At 44.2% G+C, this 23,718-nt stretch overlaps 1 protein-coding gene across 9 annotated transcripts in view; it reads right to left on the bottom strand.

The window, feature by feature from the left end:
• NEO1 (neogenin 1) overlaps nucleotides 1-23,718 on the bottom strand; it is a 186,753-nt gene that overhangs the window by 53,561 nt on the left and 109,474 nt on the right. For all 9 annotated transcript variants that reach the window (XM_057421010.1, XM_057421075.1, XM_057421018.1 and 6 more), the window contains exons 6-7: nucleotides 11,674-11,828; nucleotides 10,726-10,846 (exon numbers count right to left, since the gene is read on the bottom strand). In XM_057421010.1, coding sequence (XP_057276993.1) covers nucleotides 10,726-10,846; nucleotides 11,674-11,828 — 276 coding nt within the window. The remainder of the gene's footprint in view (nucleotides 1-10,725; nucleotides 10,847-11,673; nucleotides 11,829-23,718) is intronic.

Raw genomic sequence — 23,718 nt, 5'->3', positions numbered from 1 at the left:
AACAAGGGGATGCTGTCTGGGAGCTTACGTCTGCTGAATGGGAGAAATTCCTCTTGCATGTTGTGGAACTGGCTGCACGCACATATATAAACAGATAAAGTCCTGTCTTGGCCTTATGGCCCAGACTACAAAAGTAACTCACCCCACCAGTCCAGCAAAGAGATCACACAACTTTCTGTGCAGGGTACATAGAGAGCTGAAGGTACTCAAAGGGTCTGACACATGCCAGGACTGGATCAAAGGCGGCAGAACTACACTTCCCCCTTGGGATGTGAAGAGTCACTGGATGGTCCCAGCTGCTCACGAAACTGCTGCCTGAAACAAGGAGGAGTTGAAGCAACTGCTCAAGGGGACAGATGACACCGACCATGGTGGCACAGTTGGAGGACTGAGCCAGGCCAAAGGGAAGCCTCCATCCTACCACAAGAAGGAAGAGGACTGAGGGTAAGAACCCAACACAGCTTTCACTGAATCACCTTTAGAATCACAGAATCTGCCAGGTTGGAAAAGACCTTTAAGATCATCACATCCAACCGTTCCCCAGCACTGCCAAGGCCATCACTAACCCATGGCACTGAGACCTCATCTATATACAACCATCCTGAGGAACAGACCCTCTCCCAGCTAAAAGCAACCCTCATTTTCCTCATGCAAGCAAATGCAGATGCTCACTGACTTACTCCTGCCTAAAGCAGGCAGGCAAATGCCTTAATTTTTTGGTTTTTTTTTTTTTTTTTCAATTTAAATTGCCTTAAATTCGTTTACATTCCCATGGGAATGAGAAGTGGTATTTATGCTTCACTCAATGCACACGACTGGCACAAAGCTCACCAAAAATGCATAACAAGCAAATGCCCAACTAATATCCAGTGACTGGGATTTTTAAGCATTGATTTGGCCCCATATACTAATGTAAAATGGACACTGATGGGCACTGAATAAATGGAGCCTGCATAAATATACTGATAAAACACGTTCTGCCTGGAGCCTGTTTTGGAAAGGAAGTCATAAAACCTGCTCTGATAACGAATCCTCCTCCCATTTTCATTTCACTATGAAATGCTTTGGTGTAGAGGAAGCAATTTGAGCTCTTCCTGCCTCATAAAGCCACTGTTAAAAGGTGTGACAGAGCTATTGACGTAGTGCACAGGGCAGGGAGCCCGCAGGGGGAGGCAGCAGGAACCCTACAGCTCTGACCCGATACTGGTGGTGCAGGGCAGGATGAGAAGGAAAAAGCCCTGTGTGTGTTTGGTCATGAGACTCACACTGTGAAAAAGGAGGACAAAAGACAAAACATACCTGTACCTGGGGAGTTTAACATTATTGCCAGCAGGTTTTGTTATCAGAAAAATTCAAACCGTAACAACATATTGCAAATGATGGACAAAATCTTAAAGTTCTATAGTGAATAATTCATCTTTTAAAAAGATTTAAGAGAACTGGAGGGTTTTGGTTTTTTTTTTAACAACCATTCGTTGAGGAGAGAGGGAAAAACCTGAAACAAAGCACACATACAGAACCCAAGGCAATAAAAATGCATGTAAATGCACAAGAACCTGGTACAGGTTATCTTCCTCATGGAAATATGCAGAAACTGAAGTCTTACGCAGAATAAGAAGAAGCTCTTGAGAACAGCAGAGCCTGCAACAGTGTGTTGTAATTTGACTTTAATAACAGTTGGAAAGCAGTGATTTTATTTCCATGTTTTCTATTTGAGCGCAGCTCTTTATGGAGCAGTTACTAATCCAAATACTACTCATTTTTACAGCAGCCTCTTGCATGTTGGAAGAGTTGGGCAAGATTGCTCCCCGAGCCACAGCTTTCCCTGGGATGCTGCCCATCGCTCTTGTTATCACCTTGAGCAAATCCCATTCCCAGTCTCACCTTCCATGTTTTTCGCACCGCTGTTCAGTTGCCACTCACTGTTTGCAGAGCCAAAGTAACAGGGCCAGAGATGCTGTCAGCTCTAAAAACTACACATAATGAACAAGAACCATTTCAACCAGCCGGGTTCAGGGCTAAACCCCTGCTGTGCCAGCAGGGCTGCACCACTGCACCAGTACCACCACCATCAACCTGCATTACCTGCCTGTTTTAAGGATGTATTTGCAAAGAAACACCATAGGGTCGTTGCTCTTTCTCTCTTTTCTCAGCAACAGCCTAAACTGAAATAAATCAACCCATCCTCAAGTTGCTACCGTTCAACATGGCTTCTTGTAGGTAACTTTGATAACCCTTGGTTTTAAATTGCAATATTTCATTTAAAAGACTGTTAAGACTCCTCAACGCTCAGGCTCTCTGCAGCTGCCAATGCAGAGGGGGCTGCAGCACACATAATTTATCCCAGGGTCAGCCTACATGCTTATCTCTGAGAAATAACTTGGATGGGAAAGAATTTCCCTTCATTTGGGATCTGCTGACACTTGAAGCACCTCTAGCACCAACTCTGGCAAGTTGCACCTGCAGCAGATGAGATGGAACAAGCTGCTTGGATGGTAAAACTGTACTCATTTCTGTTAGTCTCTTCATCAAACATCTACGTATTTAACTATTTGTGTACATACCCAGTGAACTCAGGTTTTCTTTATCTAGATCGATACATTTATTATTTTTTTTTGTATATTTGTGTAAAGAACACCCACCTTTCCTCTTTCAGGCTCTAAGCACATAGCAACACTATCCAGTGGGGCACTGGAGAGTCTGAGACACAAGAATCTGAGTTCCTCAAATGAGTCTACGGCAACAGATGCCACATTTGAAACCCGGATTGCTCTGGTCACTGACCATTGCTGAAAGCTTCATTTAGCCCCTTCACTAAAGATATGCCAAGAGGAGAATCATACAGAATGCATTTGTCTTTTAGAGACTTTGGATCCACAATGAGTTTCATTTTCATTTGGTGTGGAAGAGAGGCAACAGGAGAGGGGAAACAACCAAGAAACCACCACACAGGATATTTCTAAGGCAGTGAGAACAGGGATAACTTGCAGCCGGTTCCAACAGTGAATGCCCACCATCAAAACTGGAATTTAGATTTGTTAGATTTCTTTCCTCATAATCCTATTCAGGTTATCTTGTCAAGACTGCTGGAAAAATAACTGACAGCAGCAACAAGAGAGCCTCCTCCTCAATTCAGATATTCAGCTGTACGAATCCTATTACATATGCAACCAGAGTGTAAACCAATCATTTTCCCTTCTTCGCCAAATGGCATTCAGCTGTCTCTGATATTACTGTATAATTTAGCAGCTCTGAAAGATAAGCAACCAATTAGGATCATATCCACACGTTTGTTCCCCCCGCTGGTGCGAGACGGACAGAATCTGAGATTTTCCCTTTACAGCACCAGGCTGGATCAATTACAAATCACGGCTACTCCTGTCAATCTCCACAAGCCTGTGGGTGAATAAGAAAGGCAGAGGGAATCTTCGTTAGCTGTCACAGATCCCAAGCTAAAGCTAATCCTGCTGTTATAACTCTTCATTTCAACAAGAAAAGCCATAAAACACACTGAAAGCAGGCACCCTCATGATGCAGCGAACACATCCTACGCCTACAGGTGATGTTCTATTTTCACCTCTAACTAGAAGCCAGGTAAAGGCAGAGGAACAATGAGCTGCCACCTGACAAGTGCAGGTGCTCAAAATGGAGCAGCAATTACATAAAAAACATGAGGATAAATAGAAAATGGAATGGGTGGATTTGGTAAGTGCTGTTTTGGTATGTGTGTTTGCTTTTATCAGTCTTTCTGGTAGCAAAGAGACTGTTCTCAGACTGAAAAACTCCACTGGGAATCCAGAGTAAGCCAAAAGAGCTGTTAAAGAGCCCATTCCACAGCTGCGGTACCACGTATACACATCCTAGTTCATTCCATTTCTCCTGCATAAATACAGACAAAATACAGCTGAAGAACAGAAAATGTGTATTAGCATGTCGAATGTTTCTCAAAGAACATCCAAGCTTTTTGCGCCTACAGGTTCCTTCTGCACCTCTGCCTCATGTTCCTTACAGATTATTCCTCCTCACAATGGGACACAGCATTTCTTTAAACACAAGCAGTTCTTAACCAGTAATTCCAGTCATGAAAACCAAAATTAAAGAGGTGACACAGCCCAAGCATTTCCAAGTGTAACTGTGTAAGCAGTGACCGCTGGAACCCAGCAGCCTTACACCGAATCATGGCACACATGATGGGATCTGAGCACCTTCATGAGCTTCCACTTCTTTTTTGGCCAAGGCAACTGTAAATACGGTCATAAACTAAGAAATGAAACCAATAAACACATTCAGAGCACCCTGTAAGTTTTGTTCTGCTTCCTGCGACCCACCACACACAGCAAACATCCATCCTTTAGGAGTTTCATCTACATTAGAGCCGTTTCTTCAAAGCGTGTGTGGAAACAAGAACAGTCGATCGAACACACAGCACGAGAACTGTTGGGCTCCCAATTTCGTGAAGTTCTAATTCAAGCAGTTTGAGATCTACTGTGGTTTAGTTTAATCAGTTCAGCTTCTCAACAGGACTATATATAAGCAGGGACCGTAAAGAGCCCTAAATAAACTACTAAATAAATAGCCATTTATTTAGTAATAATACTAGCCAGAGGGACTAAATAAAGGCTCTTTTTTAAACAGGGACTGAGTCAAGAAATGACTCTGAATTAAACCAGCTTTCTGGCAATTCTGCATAGCCATGCAGCCAGGAGAAACACGAATGCTGACTTTCACTGAGGAATAATAGCTAAGTAATGTAAATGAAAATCAAACCCAACCAAACCCCCTATCTTTCAGCACTGAACATACTGCTCTGTTTACAGAAAATTAGCAATGAAGTGTACACAGCCACTAACAAAATATTCCCGGAGTTTGGCTTTGGTTTGACAAAACACTTTGAAGTCAGTTTGTGATTTCAGATGCTGTTTATGTTCCTAAGCCACAACTTTCAAAATGAGACTCCCAAGCTGTTCATCCATCATTCACATGAGGCCCTTTTGGTATCATGAGTCAGGGATGGAGGCAGCAAGTTTGGAAAAGATTTCACCTACACCCAACACAGGCACTGCCAGTATTTCTTATAAACTTCCTTATGCCATCAGTGTGAGGTCCCTGCCTAGTCTTGTTTCTAAAGGTATTTGTTGTAGTGGATTTTACATCCTCCTGCTTTTGGATCTCCCCACAAGAGCAGATGGGATCTCTCACATCTCACCAGGTTTTGACTCCCAGCAGAGCCTGGTACCCTTTGGTCTTGAACACTGCCAGGGATGGGGCAGCCACAGCTTCTCTGGGCACCCTGTGCCAGCGCCTCAGCACCCTCACAGGGAAGAGCTTCTGCCCAAGAGCTCAGCTCAGTCTCCCCTCAGGCAGGTTAAAGCCATTGCCCTTGGCCTGTCCCTACAGGCCCTTGTCCCAAGCCCCTCTCCAGCTTTCCTGCAGCCCCTTTAGGCACTGGAGCTGCTCTCAGGTCTCCCCTTCAGGAGCCTTCTCTTGTCCAGGCTGACCCAGCCCAGCTCTCTCCAGCCCTTGCAGCAACTCTGAACACAAACCACTTCTTTCTGAGCAAAGAACTAGAACGGTCTTCAGGGTCAATACCCACCAGGGGAGCAATACCCACCAAAGCCCTTCGCTTTTACTCAGTGAACTTCTGTTTATCTTGCACTGATGTTTCACCCATAACACTGTGTATTTTTCCAGTACTTTTACTGTCCCCAAGAAGTCAACACAATTCCATGGACTGAGAAAGTATTACCTCAAAACTCAACATTCTTGATTCACAGTATGTAACTGCATACAAAATACTCTAAATAAGTAACTCTGTAAGAGGTGAGAGAGCCTCAGAAGTTACATTTGATATCAGTGGAATCACCCAAAATGGATCCCAAAGTAACATGGGAGTTGTCAGCCTCTAGGGCTCAACCACTCAGGGTACAACCTAAATCTATGTCATTTTCTACAGATGGAAAAGTATCCAAAAGTACCACCGAGTTTTTCACAGTGGAGCACAAGCCTCTTCGTGCTAACGTTTGGACTTCTTTCAGCAGAAGCCAGCATTTGTCAAACAGAACCCATATGTGCCTCCTATGGCAGAGGAGTGGAACTGAGACGGCAAACAGAGTATTTCCTCTATCTTGATTTAAATAAGGCTTTTGACATTGCCTTGTGTGACATTTTCCACAGCAAGCAAGTATCCTCCAGAGAAGGCTACTACAAAAGGGCTGGAAGGATCAGATGTGGAAAAGAGCTCTCAGTGCTTTGGTGAAGCCCTGACCTGAGCCAAGCCAGAGTCTTGTCCATCCTGTTTCACTGCTGTGACTCGAGAGAGCTCATGGCCAAACTCTGGCAGAGAAGGACCAGCATCAATGAAATCGTTCCTGCAGCAGTGACTCTGGATGGGATTAAATTACACCAATTTAGGTCAATAAATGATGTTTTCTAAAATTACTCAGAATTAGGATTCACATAATGCAATTCAGCGAGGAATTAGTATCACCCAGTGCAACTGAAGTGGTGTCATACTGTAATCAAATTTGGTTTGGAATGTCAAACTGCCACCAGTAGCAAACACTTGTTTCTCCTAAGGAGATCAGCAGGGGAATAAATACCACAAACTTGTTATAATTAGACTATTACATTAAGGCTACACAGAGAGATAAACAGGGTCCAGCCACCCCTCTCAGACCACTCTTCCTGAATCATGAAATACTGCTGCTTAGGAGGGATCTCAGGAGTTTACCTACGCAACCCCTCACCCGAGCAGGGCCACCTTTAACCAGGTTGCTCAGGCCCTTGTTCAGGTGTGACTTAAGTATCTCCAAGATCACTACAGAACCTCCTGCCGTGGTGCACTGCTGGTGTACTACTGGGTACCACCAGCACGGTCCAGTCATTCACTTGAAGATCTCACTCCTACACAACTCACAGATGACAAACACCTCACTTCTGCAGTGTAAAAGAGCTAAAATCCTGCAGTATATTACCACACTCCCTTTGAATTTTGAAGGTGATACAGCACATCTCAGTAACAGTCTGAAGTTGTTCTCTAAATAACGTGGCATATTTATTTACATTGATTTGTCTTTATACAGCATTCAAGAATCACTCCTTTTTGGTGCCTGCATACTTGTCAAATGCCTATCACATGGGGGTGACAGGGAACCATCTGCCTCCCTCCCCAAAGGCACCTCCTCTTACTTACTACCACCTGTTCCTTTTCCAGTCCCCAAATGGCAGTTCTGAGCCATGCCAGTTCCTCTGGAGAAAGCCAGGTTACAGGTCCTGGATTTGCTCTTCAGGCTCCTCACTGCCATTTAACCTTCCCAAGGAAAACCCATTCCTGACGTTTTGACAGACCACACAAAGGGACGCTGGAAAAAATGAACTTGTAATTCAGTGAGGACATCAGTAAACCTGATCCGTAACCGAGATAGTCAGGGCTGACCCATCAATGGACATAAAAAAGGCTGGGTTTGCGTAAAAAAGGAAGGGAGAGATTGGAGGTTGCTGAGAACATCACTCCCAAAGCACAACTGAGGTTCTTCCTTCTCACTGGGGTATGCAGGAGTCTCCATGGTAGCATCTGCAGGACATAAGAACAAACCACCTATCTCAACACGAGTCAAAGAGAGGAGCATGGAGATGCCAAATGCTGGTGGAGGGCAAGTGCAGAGGAATGTGGTAATTGAGGCAATTCACTTTCTTTAGGCAGCTCTTAAATTCTCCCTAAAAGGCAGCAGAGCCACAACTCCAGTGAAATTCCCCAAAGGGGAAGGCAGGTATCTGAGAAACAGGGACACAATTCCAAATCTCAAAGCACTTGGAATGCAGGTGGGATGCTTTTCAACTCCATGGCAGAACTCTACACCTGAAGTACAGAGGACATTGGTAGAAGAGTATTTAACTCGGACCATCTACTCAACACCTATTCCCTCTCTTCCCGCTTTCAACCTTCTCACTGCTGGAAGAGTTGCCCTAAAACTCTTGATGTCACAATCCTTTTGTATGTTCCAGGAAAAGCAAAAGTTGTGGTTTCTGTACAGCCAAACCATTTCCAAGCACAGTCTTTTCTATCAACAGAGAATTACAGAGTTGGAAAACAAAAAGCCTCTCCAATAAGCCTTCAACTTCCCCTTTTTTAGCTAATTAAGTTTTAATATTTTCCACAAATAACTCCACATCTAGTGCAAGCTTTTCAGAGTCCACCCGAAAGACAAAAAAGGACCGAGCCAGAAGAAATTTGGAGCAGGTAATCACAATGTGCACTTTATGCCTGTTGCATTTAATGATAATGCTACCCCCTATGACTGCGGAAAATCCAGATGTGGTACTTGACTTTCCCCAAGACCCCCAAGAAACCCTCAGTGAAGCCACGGATGGAACAGCACCACTGCAGAGAGCAAAGTGCAACACAGTGGAAGATTCCCACGGGAAAGGTTTTGACTGAAACAAGCTCACATACAGAAGAGCCAACCGAGTTCTGATATAATACACAGAGTGCAAACAGCTTTACTGGTTTATTTCTATTTAACCTTTCTCATTGTATCTCCCTCAAAGTCTGAGTAACTCTACTTTTGCCAGCTACTCAAACTCACCTTTAATGGCAGCAACTACCTCCTTCCTTGCTGCCTGCTACACCATGCTCAATGCTGTGCTCTCTTTACAGATGCCCACGCTATAGACTTGGCCCAACCCTGGCCCATAAAGAAATTCCATAAGGCCTCTACTTTCTAATTTAAATTTAATTAAAGATCAATTTGATAAGCAAAATGGCTCATGGGAAATAGTCTGCAAATAGCTAGTCTGGAAATTGCCAATTCCATTTTGGAAGGAGAAAACAGAACAGCAAGGGAAGGGGCAGGCTGCTAATTGGGAAGAACTTCCATGAACACTTCACGTTTTCTCACTGAAACTAATTTCTCAGTTGGCAAAGTGGATAATTCCCATCAGGAGGGATGAAATTTAGAACAAAAAGCATTCTGAATGAACAACTGAAGTGTTCAGAATAGGTTTTTCTCAAAGCAGTGGGTTTAATTTTCATACCAAGGTAGCTGTCCTGAACTGCTGTGTATGATCCCTTCACCACTGTTCCCTGAACACTGCTCCCTTCTTTGCCATTCACATACTGTGAGAAGGTATTAAAATATCAAAGAGCTGTATTTGTTGACTGTTCATACCAGCTTTCACAACTAAGACACAGCATGTTCATACCTACTCGCACTACTGGTTACGCCACTACTCAGCACCCAACCAAATAAAGTGTGCTTTTGGTGATGTACCATGTGTTTATCTCTACCACTGGAGAACAACAACTAAACTGCATCTGGGTTACACAGGGAGTGCATTGTTAAAACACTGCAGGCCATGTAACAGAACAACAGGACGCCGGGGTGTATCTTCACACCCGAAATGAGACTCCATCAACACTGCATCCACAATCCGTTGGCAGCATGCAAAAGAGAAAGGACAGCATTATAAGGCAAAGTCCTCTAATGGAACAGGACAGGTTGCCAGAGTAGAACAGGAAGGAGAAACCACTGGGCAAACAACATGGGAGGGAAAGGAAGAAAAGTGAGACTACAGGAACTGAAATAATAACAGTAATAGTAATTTATAACCTACTACTGGGAGCAGGGTGAACGTACAGACTCGGGCAGGGCTTCAAAACCAGAGTACATTAATTATTCAGTATTTTTCAAACACGGAAAATACGGAATAATGCTTCCGTTTGGAAGATTTGGGAACGACTGAGGTGATTCATGCAGAGAGCAGAAAGAAAATTACTTTTACTGAGTTTTCTGGCAACCTCATGACAGTAGGCTGCTGCCAGATTCAGGCGCCTACCACCACTGGAAGGCTGAAACCCCACAGCTCTCTAGGATTAAAGCTACTGAACCCAGCAGAGGGCACCTTTTGTTCCCCAAATCCTTTTGGGAAGTACATGCATCTATCTCTTCAGCCCGCAAGGAAACATACCCACATCCAATTGAGAACTCAGAAGAAGCTCTAAGTGCACAACTACTCTTCAAAAGATTCAGAAAAGAAAAGCTCTCTCTCTGTGGCATGCTCTGCACAGTGAACACCAAACCCAGGTCTAGCAGATTCACATCCGTTAACACTACAAGCATAAAGTTACATCATGCCTCTGACCATCCGTAAGGCTTTCCACCCAAATAAAAGATTACAATTTGGAAACAATACCCTCTAAAGCCAGGCAACACAAGCCCTCCCTCCCCCCCCAAGTAAAAATGACTGTTGTCTGACTTGTCTCTCCCCTTATCCCTCTTAGTTTTCTTCTTTCTGCTCTTAGAAGTTATTTTAAAGAACTGTGTGACCTGAAAGAGCAAAACAAGCTGATGCCTCAGGAACAATATTTGTACTATGTTTTTTTGGGAAGACAGTAGGTTTTTAATCATAACAGCAATTATTCTCTTTTAAGATCCAAAACACAAAATGCAGAGCATTGCAAGGGGAGCATTGTTAGTAACTTGTTTAAATCTCAGCATGCAACAATACTTCAGATAAGATACAAATACAAGGTTGATCCTATGGAATTCCCCAATTTCTCCTAAGTAACGTTAGGTGCACGGAAGATGACATTGACTCACTCATGTGATTTAAAAAATCCAACCTCCTGCAGTAACTGAGCCCCAGATACAACACATCACATGGAAAAGGCCCCCTGAAATTGTTTTTCCCTACCATTTGGCATTCTACTGTCATGATTTATCTTACCAAGGTCAAGTATTATCAGCTGGGCTCCAGCCTGTGCATTTCCAACATCATTTTCTGCAATGCACTGATAGAATCCTTCATCTGATTTCACCAGACCCAAAACCTGCAGATTATGTTCTTTCTGAAGAGGAAAGGGAAAACACAAGGCTTACGAATGGGTTGCAACTGCAAAAGCACTGCTGTTATTATGGCACATTGCTATGACAGACACAACTTCCAAACGAGTAACATGGAAAAGCGTGTTTGGAGTTGCCCTCAGATTTCACCTCTCTTGCGTTGAATCTTCAAATTACAGGGTATCAAAAAGCAGCAGCAGCTCTCATTAATGACTATGATTTTGTAGCATCACATATCACTGGCAACTCATACCATTTCCACAGGCATTTTTATGACATTTTAGGCGGTGGATGCAAGCACGCTAAGTGAGATCACTGTTACAATCCTGCAACCTCTGGTATCCAACCAATTACCCGACCATTAAGTTCTCAACTACGCCTCAGTAATGCCTTTGACTACATCTAAAATTTCCCTCTAGAAGCACCAGAACTCACGAGCCACAGCTCAGTTATATTTATATTTAAACTCTGGCAACTGGCCCTGGTTACAGATGACTGCTGAGAGCAGTCACTGTTCGCTGTGAGCTTGCGCTTCGACTGGTTCAGCCAACAAAGTGTGCTCTGTCAATGTGTGTGTGTCTGTCTCATGGAAAATCTAAGCCATAAAGACATCACTTTGTACAATATAAGCAACATGTTGTAGTGTTTTGGTAAAGTGACTGAATTACGGAACATTAAAGGTTTCAAGAAGCCATTTCTCCTCCAGGCCCCAAACATCAACAGTACGGAAGCAGGAAGCCTATCCTATAAAAGAACCAAGTTTCCATACATGTATGCTAGAGGACTAACAGGTCAACAGCTCAGAAACAAGCAAAATGCACAATATACTTACAATGATTTTGAAATAGTCACTCGGGATAACCATGTCTCCGTTCTTGACCCATTTCACTGTTGGAGTCGGTTTTCCAGTCACCTCACACTCAAAGACAATGTCCATGGATTCATGGGCATAAATATTTGCCGGTCGCTTCAGAAACTCAGGAGGAACTTCAAATAAAATGGAAGAAAGACAAAAGAGGGTGTTAGCATCCACAGAAACACTGGTTGTGCTCGTACGCAACCACAGAGTAAGACTCAACACAGTACAAGCAGCAGCAATGCGGACAGGAAGTTTCAGATCAGGGTTTGATAGAATGATATAAGCTCTATCACTGCGCTATTTCAAAACTAGATCTGGGCCACCAGCCCACCAAGACAATGGCTGTTTATAACTCTTCCCAATAAGCTACACTTCGACACACGGTAAAATCCAGCTGGAACTCCCCCAGACACACAACACTAGAGTGGAATCAGGCTGCATTGTGTACAACATCATTTTACTTACACTTGATCTGAACAATTATTCAGATAAAATCCTCCAGTTGACACAGAAGAGTTTTTTCAGGGAGCTCTTTGGACTCAATACTTAAGTCACTGGGTAAGCAAAAGCTGAAATTATATTAAAATGGACATAAAACTAAGATGAAACTTTCCAAGGGTACCACGGGCTTGTGTTTAGTGAAGAAATTCAGCTTAGCAAATAGATAGTGCTGTACTGATCCAAAGATTTTATTCTCTGGTTTGTGCGAGCTCAAGAAACACTGTGTGCAGATACTTTTGTATCACATTCCAGTGCCTAAAGGGGCTGCAGGAAACCTGGAGAGGGGCTTGGGACAAGGGCCTGTAGGGACAGGCCAAGGGGAATGGCTTGAACCTGCCCGAGGGGAGACTGAGATGAGCTCTTAGGCAGAAGCTCTTCCCTGGGAGGGTGCTGAGGCGCTGGCACAGGGTGCCCAGAGAAGCTGTGGCTGCCCCATCCCTGGCAGTGTTCAAGGCCAGGTTGGACACAGGGGCTTGGAGCAAGCTGCTCTAGTGGAAGGTGTCGGGGTTGGAACTGGAGGAGCTTTAAGGTCCCTTCAACCCAAACCAGGCTGAGGTTCTATACTGATCAGTACTGCAGCTCTATATGACCAAAGATGTGTATTTTCTAACAGCAAACCAGACAAGTTCTTCACTCAAGACATGTACAAACAGTGGTATCTCTGGGTCTCTGCTTTTAAAATGTCCTGATGTACTCTGAGTAACCCTAAGGATATGTAAAATCCGTAAGAACTCAGAGATACTGAACTTTCTGGTAATACAGCAAAGCTGTTGGCTGTGTACTAGCACTCAACACTGCTTTAGTTTGGCAGTAGAAAGAAGAGCTGTTTGCAGCCACAACCAATTTGAATATCATCTATCATGAAGAACATTCAACCTATTTATTGTTCTTTTACTACACCACTGACATTAGGGCAATTTGCTTACGATGTTGGCAGGTTTAATTGTTCAAGTTCCAGGAAGTCAAAGCAGCCTTTTGCCCTTTAATATTTATCAAAGCAAGTCAATCTGGAAGGGCCGCAGAGTTTAGACAAACATTTTACACGCTCCACCTATCAATGGGAGTTATTCCATGCTAGGGAATAAGGAATCCCAGGTCATGGTTTCCTTCTTCCTGTGAAATCATTGTAAAGGTTTGTAGGTGGATTTAATACTTCTAAAACAAGCAGCTCTTCAACCCCCCCCCTCCCACCCCCCCCCCCCAAGTTTTGCATTATAAACTAGAGACCATTAGCATATGGCAATATTTATTTATAGAGCAAGATGATGCTTCACTCTCAGATAAGCATGTAAACCTATACCAGAAACTGTGTTCAGGATGTATATGTATCTTCACAGCTCAAACTCTCACATACTGGAGCAAAAACCTGGATATGGCTGCACCCAACTGGCTGGGACTGCAGACATCCATTTCACATCACCTCTCCATGATTTTAACACACACAACTGAAACTCCACCTTAAATGGATTTAGATACTTGTGTACTTACTACCTGCATCAGACGGCTGTTACAATGACATTTGAAAACCATCTTCTGCATTTATTTGTGACCAAATTACTTAATTCTTTATGAAAACAGCACCTTTGATTTGAAATCACATTCCTCCTCAGCATTTGTCTTCACTGTGAGCTGCACTTCCCATACTGCAGCCTTGATTTGGCAGGCTCAGTGAGCCAGGGGTGCTTGGTCCTGGTGTGACAAGCCCCCCCCACACCCTCTCACATACCCTCTGTATTTGCTCCGCTTTGAACTGCTCTTTGTAGGCTGCAGACTTTCAATTACTTGTGTGTCATTTCAGAGGTGTCTTACCGGGGACTTGAAAAATGCCATAAATACAGTGTTATCACTACAGCAAGTATCTTGCCACATTCATTCTGCTGTATTTGCCCTTTCTTAGATGCATCACACTGAGATCAGCCTGTGATAGATCATTGCTCTCTCACTGTTGGCTGTTTTTAGCTAATGAGTAATTTTGTTCCAGTCTGCTTGATCAATAGCTTATGTTCTCATTCCCGTTCAATCTCCTTCTCCATATGCATACAGACACACACACACACACACACACACACACATCAGTTCTTGAAATGCTTACTGAGTTGATAAAAAGGAATGTGAAAATTGGACACATGAAAAGTTCAGATTTTCCATGGATGTACAATGGCTCCCGTTTTCATAGCAGTAGGTACAGGACAACATGTAATTCCTCAGCCATGTATTAAACTTGCCACAGGAAGCCTAATAAACACAAGTCAATGACATCCCCTGTCACAAGCACAAAACTTGGGTTAAAAAAAAACCAAACATCTGACCACCTCAGGATACATGGAAACTGCTGCCCTTAGTAGCTACACCATAAAACCCAAGGACAAGAAACGGGATACACATGAGAAGTTTAATGAGCAGCTCTTGATACAAAAAGATACCTGCTCTGGGTTCTAAGCTGCTTTTGCCAAAGTTGGTCACTTCATCAAAAGAAGCATTAGGACACAATTTACCCTTAATTAAACCATGTTTTAACCCAGTTTTCCAGTTACTTCTTGTATTTGATGGTTACCTCTGAGGAAAGGGACCTGGGGGTCCTGACAGACACAAGCTCCATAGGAGTGAATGGTGCGTAGCTGCAACAAGGAAAGTCAACAGGATGCTGGGGAACATCAAGGGCATCACCAGCAGATGCAAAGGTGTCACCTGCTTTACTCAGCACTTGTTAGGCCACACCTGGAATACTGGGTTCAGTTTTGGTCCCCACTACACAAAAAGGATGCAAACGGGCTGGAGAGGGTCCAGAAGGGCCACAAAGAAGACTAAGGACTGGGCAGCACGTGAGGAAAGGCTGAGAGCTGGGACTGTTCAGCCTGGAGAAAAGGTGGCTGAGGAAAGACCTTATCCCCATGTGCCAGTATTTAAGGGTGGCTACAAAGGAGACTGAGACTCCCTTTTTTCAAGGAGTAACATGGAAAAGCTGAGGGGTGATGGGCACAAGTTACTCCCAGGGAGATCCCGACTGGACACAGGAGGAAAATGTTTCACAATGAGAACAATCAGCCACTGGAATAATCTCCCCAAGGAAGTGGTGGAAGATTCAGCTGGACAGGGTGTTGAAACATCTCATCCAGGTCGTGCTTTGCTTAGAAAGGTCGGACCAGATGATCCCTCCAACTTGGCATTCCATGATTCTCTTTCAAAAGCATATTTAGACACCCTGTTATTTCAGAACTGATGAGCATAAATGGCACAGAGGAGGCACAGATACCCAGCAGAAGAACAAACAGTGATAGATTGGGAATGGTCACTGCTCATCTGAGAGGTTGGGAGATGAGTAGAGGGTGAGGAGGAGGCAGGAGCACCATAAGGGAACTGATGGACCATCCCATCTCAAACAAACTTAGTACAAAGTAAAGTGCTGGGCTCATTTCTGGTTTCTTCACTGATGTTTAACTTGGGATGAAGACATTCAGGAAGTACTCAGGTTTCTTTGCCAACTGATAGAGCTTTAACTCAGGGCACCATTCACAAGCAGGCATTACCACTGAATCCGAAGAGGCAGTATTTTTGGCCACAAAAAAAGAGAGTTGAGCTATCCTGTTACCTGCTCTCAAATATTTCTGATTTAGGAGATTAAGATTTTGAAACACATTACCTTTTCAGAGTGACTTTGCTTTTCTGGTTTATGGAGCAAATGCCAAGCTGCTCACAAGGGATAACAATATGAGAAGAGCTCACATTATTATCAATTACTTTCCAGTTAATGAATTTTAGAAAGGTTTTAAAATACACTTTTATAGTTTAACTCCATCAGATTAACACAATGCAAGTACAGATGTTTGTGGTAGAGAAGTTACATTGATAACCAGGGAGCAAATGAGCCAATTACCATATCAAATAAGATTCGTAATGGAATATTATGTGTTCTGTTACCAAACAGACAATTAAACTGCAAAGAAGACTTGGCAGCTCTGCCCACTCTTCTATCCCTCTTGATGTTAGCACGAAAATAACAACTACTTTAATTGCAAGGTGCTTGCACAGCATTTCACATGTGCTATGGGACCCTTCGAGGGTCCCTATCCAAGAGCAGCTCCCACCCTTTTGTAGACTTATAAGACAAAATATTTTGATCATAACAGCAATGAAGGAAACAAAAAAACCCCAATCTGTGCCAGCAGTTGATTCTAGCTTCTAAGCTAAATCCAAGGGAAGGTGAAACACTTGGAAAGCAATATGTTTTTTTAAGCCAACAGCTGTAAAATGATGGGAAGAGCTGAGGAGCTACACACATGCAAGAGGAATTGTGCAAATGGGGGTGGATGCTGGGCACAGATCCCATCCCGAGTACAGGTGACCAGAAGGGAACGGAAACAAGTTGCCCCAACTCTCTGCTCCTCTGTCTCTTCAGGTCTAAGAGTGGTGAAAGGCATGCTGCTGCACAGGGCTGAAGCTCTCATCTTCACCCTTGTGTGCCAGCACAATCCAACGCAGATTCACACAGAAAACACTGGCTCAGGATCCACATTGCCTGTGCCTTGCTTTTTAAACACTCAAGGTTCAGAAACCTCCCAGGAGCTACGTGGAGAGATGACAGCAGCATCGAGTCTGGACTTGACAGAACAACCAGTTCTTCAAATGTCCTGTCAGTGGTCACTGGCCTTTGCCTGCTCTCTCTCATTAAGAGGGACATTTTGCGGCCTTCAGGGGCAAAGCTGAAAGAATCTATTTTCCATTCAGCCATCTGCAGTGCTTCAAATGAGAGGGAAATTAATTACATTCAACCCTCCTCTCCATCTCTTGAAGAGGAGCTTTCCTTTCAGTCTCACAGTCACTGATGGAAGAACAAAGGTCTCTGGTTTTGCAGCGCCCTTTCAAACCTGAAGCATCGAGCCAAGCCTTGTGTACAAGGAAAGGGAAAATCAAGTTGTGCACAATTAACTAACCAGAACTTTCAACTCCCTCAGTTTCAAGCACGATGAACCTTCTGCTGCAATAACCACATCAAAACGCTGCTGTTCTCGATAAGGTCTCACATTTGTGCATGTTAACCTCTCCCAAAAGTCAAATCCCTACACCTAATACCCCATAAGGAGGCAGAAAACTACAGTGGTGGCAAGGCAGCCATTCCTGCCGGTCAGCCTTGAGCAACAAAGGAAACCCTGCAGAGGCAGAGAAGGGGCCTCAAGCAGGCAGGGCATTCAGACCATCACCACAACAACATCTAAGAGTTTGGAATCATTGTTTTAAGAGTATCCAAAAGACAACAAAGTGCTACAGGCCTAGTGCTCCTCAAAGGACAGGCAACTGCACTCCTGCCTCACTTCCTGACGCAGTTAAAACACTCCCTGCTGTACATGGGGTGCAGAAGAAGAGTCTCATTTTCACACAGCAAACACAGACTGAAACTTTACTTGAGAAAGTCTTATTTCCCTTTTAAAAAGCCTTAATCAGTACACTGGTGGCCCAAGCATGGCATCAGAGAAAACCATCAGACAAAACTCTACCGGGTTCAGGCACCATCATCTCTGTTATGCTGCTCTGTTGTTTCCCCACACGCTCCATCACCTTCCATGCTGATGAATTACTTGCTTTGCTGCCATCCATCCATTCACCAATCTGCAGATCCGACTCCACTGTCCCTCAGGAGCTATGTAAGCATCTTTTATGTACAACACGCTGTCTCTAGCACAGGTGAAACAGCCTCTTCATTGACCTTCCCTAACTGCGAGTCAAAACTCATTAGCACCAGTAGCCAAAGAAGCTTTTCACTAGCCTGAACAGAGCGCTGGGAAGTCTGGAGAGGTGAAAAGCACCATCTCTAAGTGAGGAGAACTTCTCCTCTGATTGCTGCTCTACCAACAAGCAACCTGAAGCCAAACCCAAGATCTCACACAGCACTGCAGTATCACAAACTGACAAAACAACCTGCACTAGGATTATGTTTCCTGATTAAGCTGGATGCATATCTTTGGTTGCTTGCTGTTTTCTATAGCATGAACAAAGGATATGCATTAACACTACCACAGGACCATTCCCCCTGCACACTGAAGCAGCATTATACAGCCTAAACCATCCAAAGGACTGCAATACAACTGATTTTCCAAACAGGAATCGTCAAGGACAAGACCAAAGCAGCCATTTCAGCTCCCTCAGCCACCTACAAACACCCTCAGTGTCGTTCCCCCCCCCCGATTAGGTGCATTTTCCAAAGTCACACAATTAAACCACAGCTCTTACCAACATCTCTTCACCTCCCCTCCTCTTCCTACACTTTTGTCCAGGACAAATATTCCTTCAGCAATCGATGCTTACCATTCCAATACAAAAGCATTTGCTAATGCCAAAAGTTTCCATGCACTCCAAATGGCAGATGTAAAAACTAAGTAGACCAGATAGATTTTCACAGCATATCTCTGGTTAATCTCAACTTCAGCATTCTTGGTCAAATTACTTCCATTTTACAACCTTTTTGGTTCAGTTGATACGCTGGAGGGAAGTGATAGGATGCCATCCAGAGGGATCTCGACACGCTTGGGAGGTGGGCTGATGCCAACCTCATAAAGTTTAACCACGCCAAGTGCAGGGTCCTACACCTGGGTCAGAGCAATCCCAGGCACAGCTACAGGTTGGGCAGAGAAGAGATTCAGAGCAGCCCAAGGAGAAGGACTTGGGGGTGTTGGTTGATGAGAAAATGAACATGAGCCAGCTTCAGTGTGCGCTCGCAGCCCAGAAACCAACCGTATCCTGGGCTGCATCCAAAGGAGCGTGACCAGCAGGTCGAAGGAGGTGATCCTGCCCCTCTGCTCTGCTCTTGTGAGACCTCACCTGGAGCATTGTGTGCAGTTCTGGTGTCCTCAACATAAAAAGGACATGGAACTGTTGGAACAAGTGCAGAGGAGGCCACGAGGATGCTCAGGGGACTGGAGCACCTCCTGTATGGAGACAGGCTGAGAAAGTTGGGGCTGTTCAGCCTGGAGAAGAGAAGGCTGCATGGAGACCTCAGAGCAGCTTCCAGTATCTGAAGGGGGCCTATAGGGATGCTGGAGAGGGACTCTTCATTAGGGACTGTAGTGACAGAACAAGGGGTAACGGGTTAAAACTGAAACAGGGGAAGCTTAGATTGGATATAAGGAGGAAGTTCTTCACTGTGAGGGCGGTGAGGCACGGGAATGGGTTGGCCCAGAAAGCTGTGAATGCTCCATCCCTGGCAGTGTTCAAGGCCAGGTTGGACAGAGCCTTGGGCGAAAAGGTCTAGTGTGAGGTGTCCCTGCCTATGGCAGGGGGGTTGGAACCAAATGGCCTTAAGGTCCTTTCCAGGCCTAACTATTCTATGATTCTAACTACATTTCTGATTCTGTGGGGAGAATCCTTACCTTGTATTTCAGTGAACAATCAGAATTACCACTAGTGTTTAAACTGGACATTTTAATATAAACCCTGTTTCGTATCAGCCCAAAATGGTAAGTCCAGAGGAATTCTAATTTCTCCTCCAGGGAGAATAAGATACTCGATGAGGACATGCTAGAAATTCAATTAGAATCCTTACAAACTTCGTTTTAACAACTGCAAGTTTGTTTCTAAGAAGGCTGTATCTCTGCCCTACAATGAGTGTCCTGTTAATCCATTCAGCCACTCCTTAGGCCAGTATTAACACTTGCAGCACATAACTCCTTCTCCAAATCTACCTGTCAAGTGAGACTCCTCTATTTTAGTGAGATGTTTGATTTAAACAGGATTTTAAAATCTTGGCTTTTTTTGTGGTAAATGTGCTGAACTGGAGGGTGCTTTAGTGGATGGGTCCAAATCAGACCCCAGACATCATCTCATCGTCTGGGATAAGCTCATCTTTCAGCGCTAACCCCAGAAGACTTGCATTATGTACAGAGTGCATTTTATTCAAACTAACAGCAATTTCCTTGGTCACTTAGCTGAAACCAGGCAATTTCTGCCAGCCAGCAAGCTCAGCACAGAGGGCAGACCACTGAAAATGGTGTATATCTTATAGTGCTTGCGAGCACCCATGGAGCAGGTCCAGTAGGTTACCAAAAAAAGGCAGAGCGTTGAAGTCTTGCGAGGCAAACACTGAAATTAAACAAATCTAGGATAGATTAGAACATTAAACTCTTAAGGTGAGAGCAACAGTTGTCAGATGTCTCAGTCATGTCTTACATTCACCTCAATCTACTTCATGGTACCAAAGCGTAATTACAAAGAGTCAGCAAGCCCTCTGGCCTTCTAAATCCACGCTTTTCCAACATCTTGATTCTGGAGTCTGCTCCAAAATGACGTGGCATCCTTGACCTCCTGCCATTCCCACCAAAACATAGATAAAACACATAGATGGATGTTTCACAGATGAAGTTTGGATTACCCTTTCATTCTATGCTGCGCTTGTACAAACTAGCTGCTTTTCTTCAAGTGTATCTTAAACAAAATCATGGAAATTACACTTTAAATGGGGAATTACAATGTTCTTCCTTAAACAGCAGCAAAGGTACACGGATAAGGACTCTGAAAAGAGTCTGAAAAGCAAGCACCTAATGTTGTATGGTTTTGCTTATGTGGACTATCTGGTGCTCTACAGCTTCCTCCACCCATGCCTAAACGTGTACTCCACAGAGATATGATTTCAGGGCAGGGGGTGGCCAGAGTGCATTTGAATTCATTTGAAAACAAAGGCTGTGCACCTCCAGTGAAGCTGCTGAAGTACGAACTCAGCAGGCAGCCCCTGGATAAACATTTCAGGAGCAGAAACGACAAACCAAACCACATTCAATGATATTACAGCTAACCAGATAAGGATGAACAATAAAGGGAAATTACACTGATCAATTAGAAAGGTAGAATAAAAATGTCAGGATATAATTCAATAATATCCTGCATTTATTTTTTTCAGAGAGCAATAATAAAACGTGCACTTAAGGAAGAGGAAGTAATAGCAATAAACACTGCAGGGAAAGGTCTGAGACAGAGATCAGAAACACAACCACGAACGAAACAAGACTCCCAGGATCATCACGGCGCGACAAGAGGCAATCACACAAGGAGGTTTAACACCAGCTCCTGAGATTCTCCTTCATCCAACACACTGCCCCAGCAGCTGAGCACCACCACTGAAGGAAAGCAGGAGCTCTGTGTTACAAAAAACAATGAAAACGCTCAACGACTCAGAAAATTGACTCCAAAAGCAGAATGGAAGCCCTGGATTCAGTTATCTGAGCAAAGGCAAGATGGAGCAGTCATGCAGTCGGACACCTCAAAGGGGTTAAGAGAGCTTAACGCATAAATACTGCAATAGAAAGAAAAATAGGGGGTGTAGATAGATATTTATATGTGTGTATATATATATCTATATCTCATTCCTGCACAAGAACAACTCCTACACAGGAGTAACATCTAGATGCGTGCCCTGTTCTAAAAAAGTTCGTATTCTAAACAATTACTTGCTCACTCTTCCACTTTGCTATGAAAATGGGTTCTTTTCAGTACAAACTTCATTAAAATTAAAACAAAAAGAAAATCTCTAAAGTAACCATTATGAACTTCTAAATATGTAGGAGATGACATTTTCAGGAAGAACTCTCATTAAAAGCTGTGAGCTTGGCACATGGATTTGGACTGCAAATCATGAGAGGTCATGTACACAGACCCACTAATGGAATTGGCTGGGAAGTCTTCCAGGTGCACAAGCATACAGTGGGCTCTGGAAGCATCCCATATACTAGCAGTACTTTTATGGTGTTCCTAAAATTCTATATATCCAAAAGGTATGTGTAAATAATGTCAATGATGGTCAACTGGCCTGATCAGCAACAGTAACGAGCATTTGGAGAAAGAACCTTACCCAACCAGTACCTGCTGAAGATGCAGTGCCTGCTCTGTACTGCGTTCACAGACATAGAATCACAGAATTCCACACTGGTTTGGGTCAGAAGGGACCGTAAAGTTCCTCCAGTCCCAACCCCTGCCATGGGCAGGGACACCTTCCACTAGAGCAGCTTGCTCCAAGCCCCTGCGACCAACCTGGCCTTGAACACTGCCAGGGATGGGGCAGCCACAGCTTCTCTGGGCACCCTGTGCCAGTGCCTCAGCACCCTCACAGGGAAGAGCTTCTGCCTAAGAGCTCATCTCAGTCTCCCCTGTTTCAGTTTGAACCCATCACCCCTTGTCCTACCACCACAGTCCCTAATGAAGAGTCCCTCTCCAGCATCCTTGTAGCCCCCTTCAGACACTGGAAGCTGCTCTGAGGTCTCCACGCAGCTTCTCTTCTTCAGGCTGAACAGCCCCAATGTTCTCAGCCTTCCATCCTTCAAAACATCCTCCACAAGGTAAAACTATCTCTTTCCCCACAAAATATATGCAACTAGATTGAACACACAGTATTTCCCACACATTTAACACCACTATATTTTATTACAATTGTTGTCAGTTTAACTGGTCCAGCCATCAGACAGATTCATCCACAGTTTCCCAGATTTCCCCAAAAGTCTTCTTAAAAACCTCATGTCACATTGACCAAATCCCTTGAGTCTGATTTTGTTTCCTTAGTCTGATTAGCCAGCTGAAGTGATAGGTTACACACCACACTTGGAAACAGGATTTCACACTTACACTCGCTGAGAAATTGTGAGTGAGCACCATCTGGTCCTGATGCTGACTTACTGTTCACTTCATGGATTTGATTTGAAATACATCCTCCCAGCTCTCCAGTTTCAGGTAGCCCCTCCCCAGCTCCCTCTCCTTTTAAAAATAGAATAAATATATATAACAAATAAAGCTTCCACTGGGGCCAAGGACACACAGCAGGAACTCGCTCTTCTGCTTCAGGCCATCTTCTCCCCCCCTTCTCTTGACATTCAGTCATCTGCTGACCCTACATTTTCTTTAGCAGGCTTCCTGTCTCCAGCAAGCTTAGAGAAGAACTATTGGAAGATTTGTATGCTATTAGCACATAACTGAAAGCTTTGTCTTCTTTTACTTGTACATAAGCATGAGAAAAATCATGTTCTTTCCCTTGCTGTTAAGGGGATTGCTGGTGGGGGTTTGGGGTAGGTTTTCTGCCTTTCATTATACTGGAAATTGGGGCAGGCAGCTCCTGGGACAGCTGTCATGGTTTAAACCCAGCCGGTAACTCAGAACCACGCAGCCGCTCGCTCACTCTCCCTACACCCCCACCCCTTTCCTCCCCCTGCTCCTGGAGGGATGGGGAGGAGAATGGAATGAATGTAACTCCCACGGGCTGAGATAAGAACAGCCCAGTAACTAAGGTATAACACAAACCACTGCTGCTGCCACCAGTAATAATAATGATAAGGGAAATAACAAGGGAAGAGAATACAACTGCTCACCACCCGCTGACCGATACCCAGCCTGACCCGAGCAGTGATCGCGCCCTTCCAGGTAACTTCCCCCAGTTTACGTGCTGTGGTATGGAATACCTCTTTGGCTAGCTTGGGTCAGGTGTCCTGTCTCTGCTTCCTCCTGGCTTCCCCCCCTCCCTGGCAGAGCATGAGACTCACAAAGTCCTTG

This window comes from Pezoporus wallicus, unplaced genomic scaffold, assembly GCF_028554395.1.
Source record: "Pezoporus wallicus isolate ANWC-B61680 ecotype Strahan unplaced genomic scaffold, APGP_CSIRO_Pwel_v1 contig_7731, whole genome shotgun sequence".
NCBI lineage: Eukaryota > Metazoa > Chordata > Aves > Psittaciformes > Psittacidae > Pezoporus > Pezoporus wallicus.
Note: the sequence above shows the minus strand (reverse complement) of the source record. Positions and strands in the feature narration are given on the sequence as shown.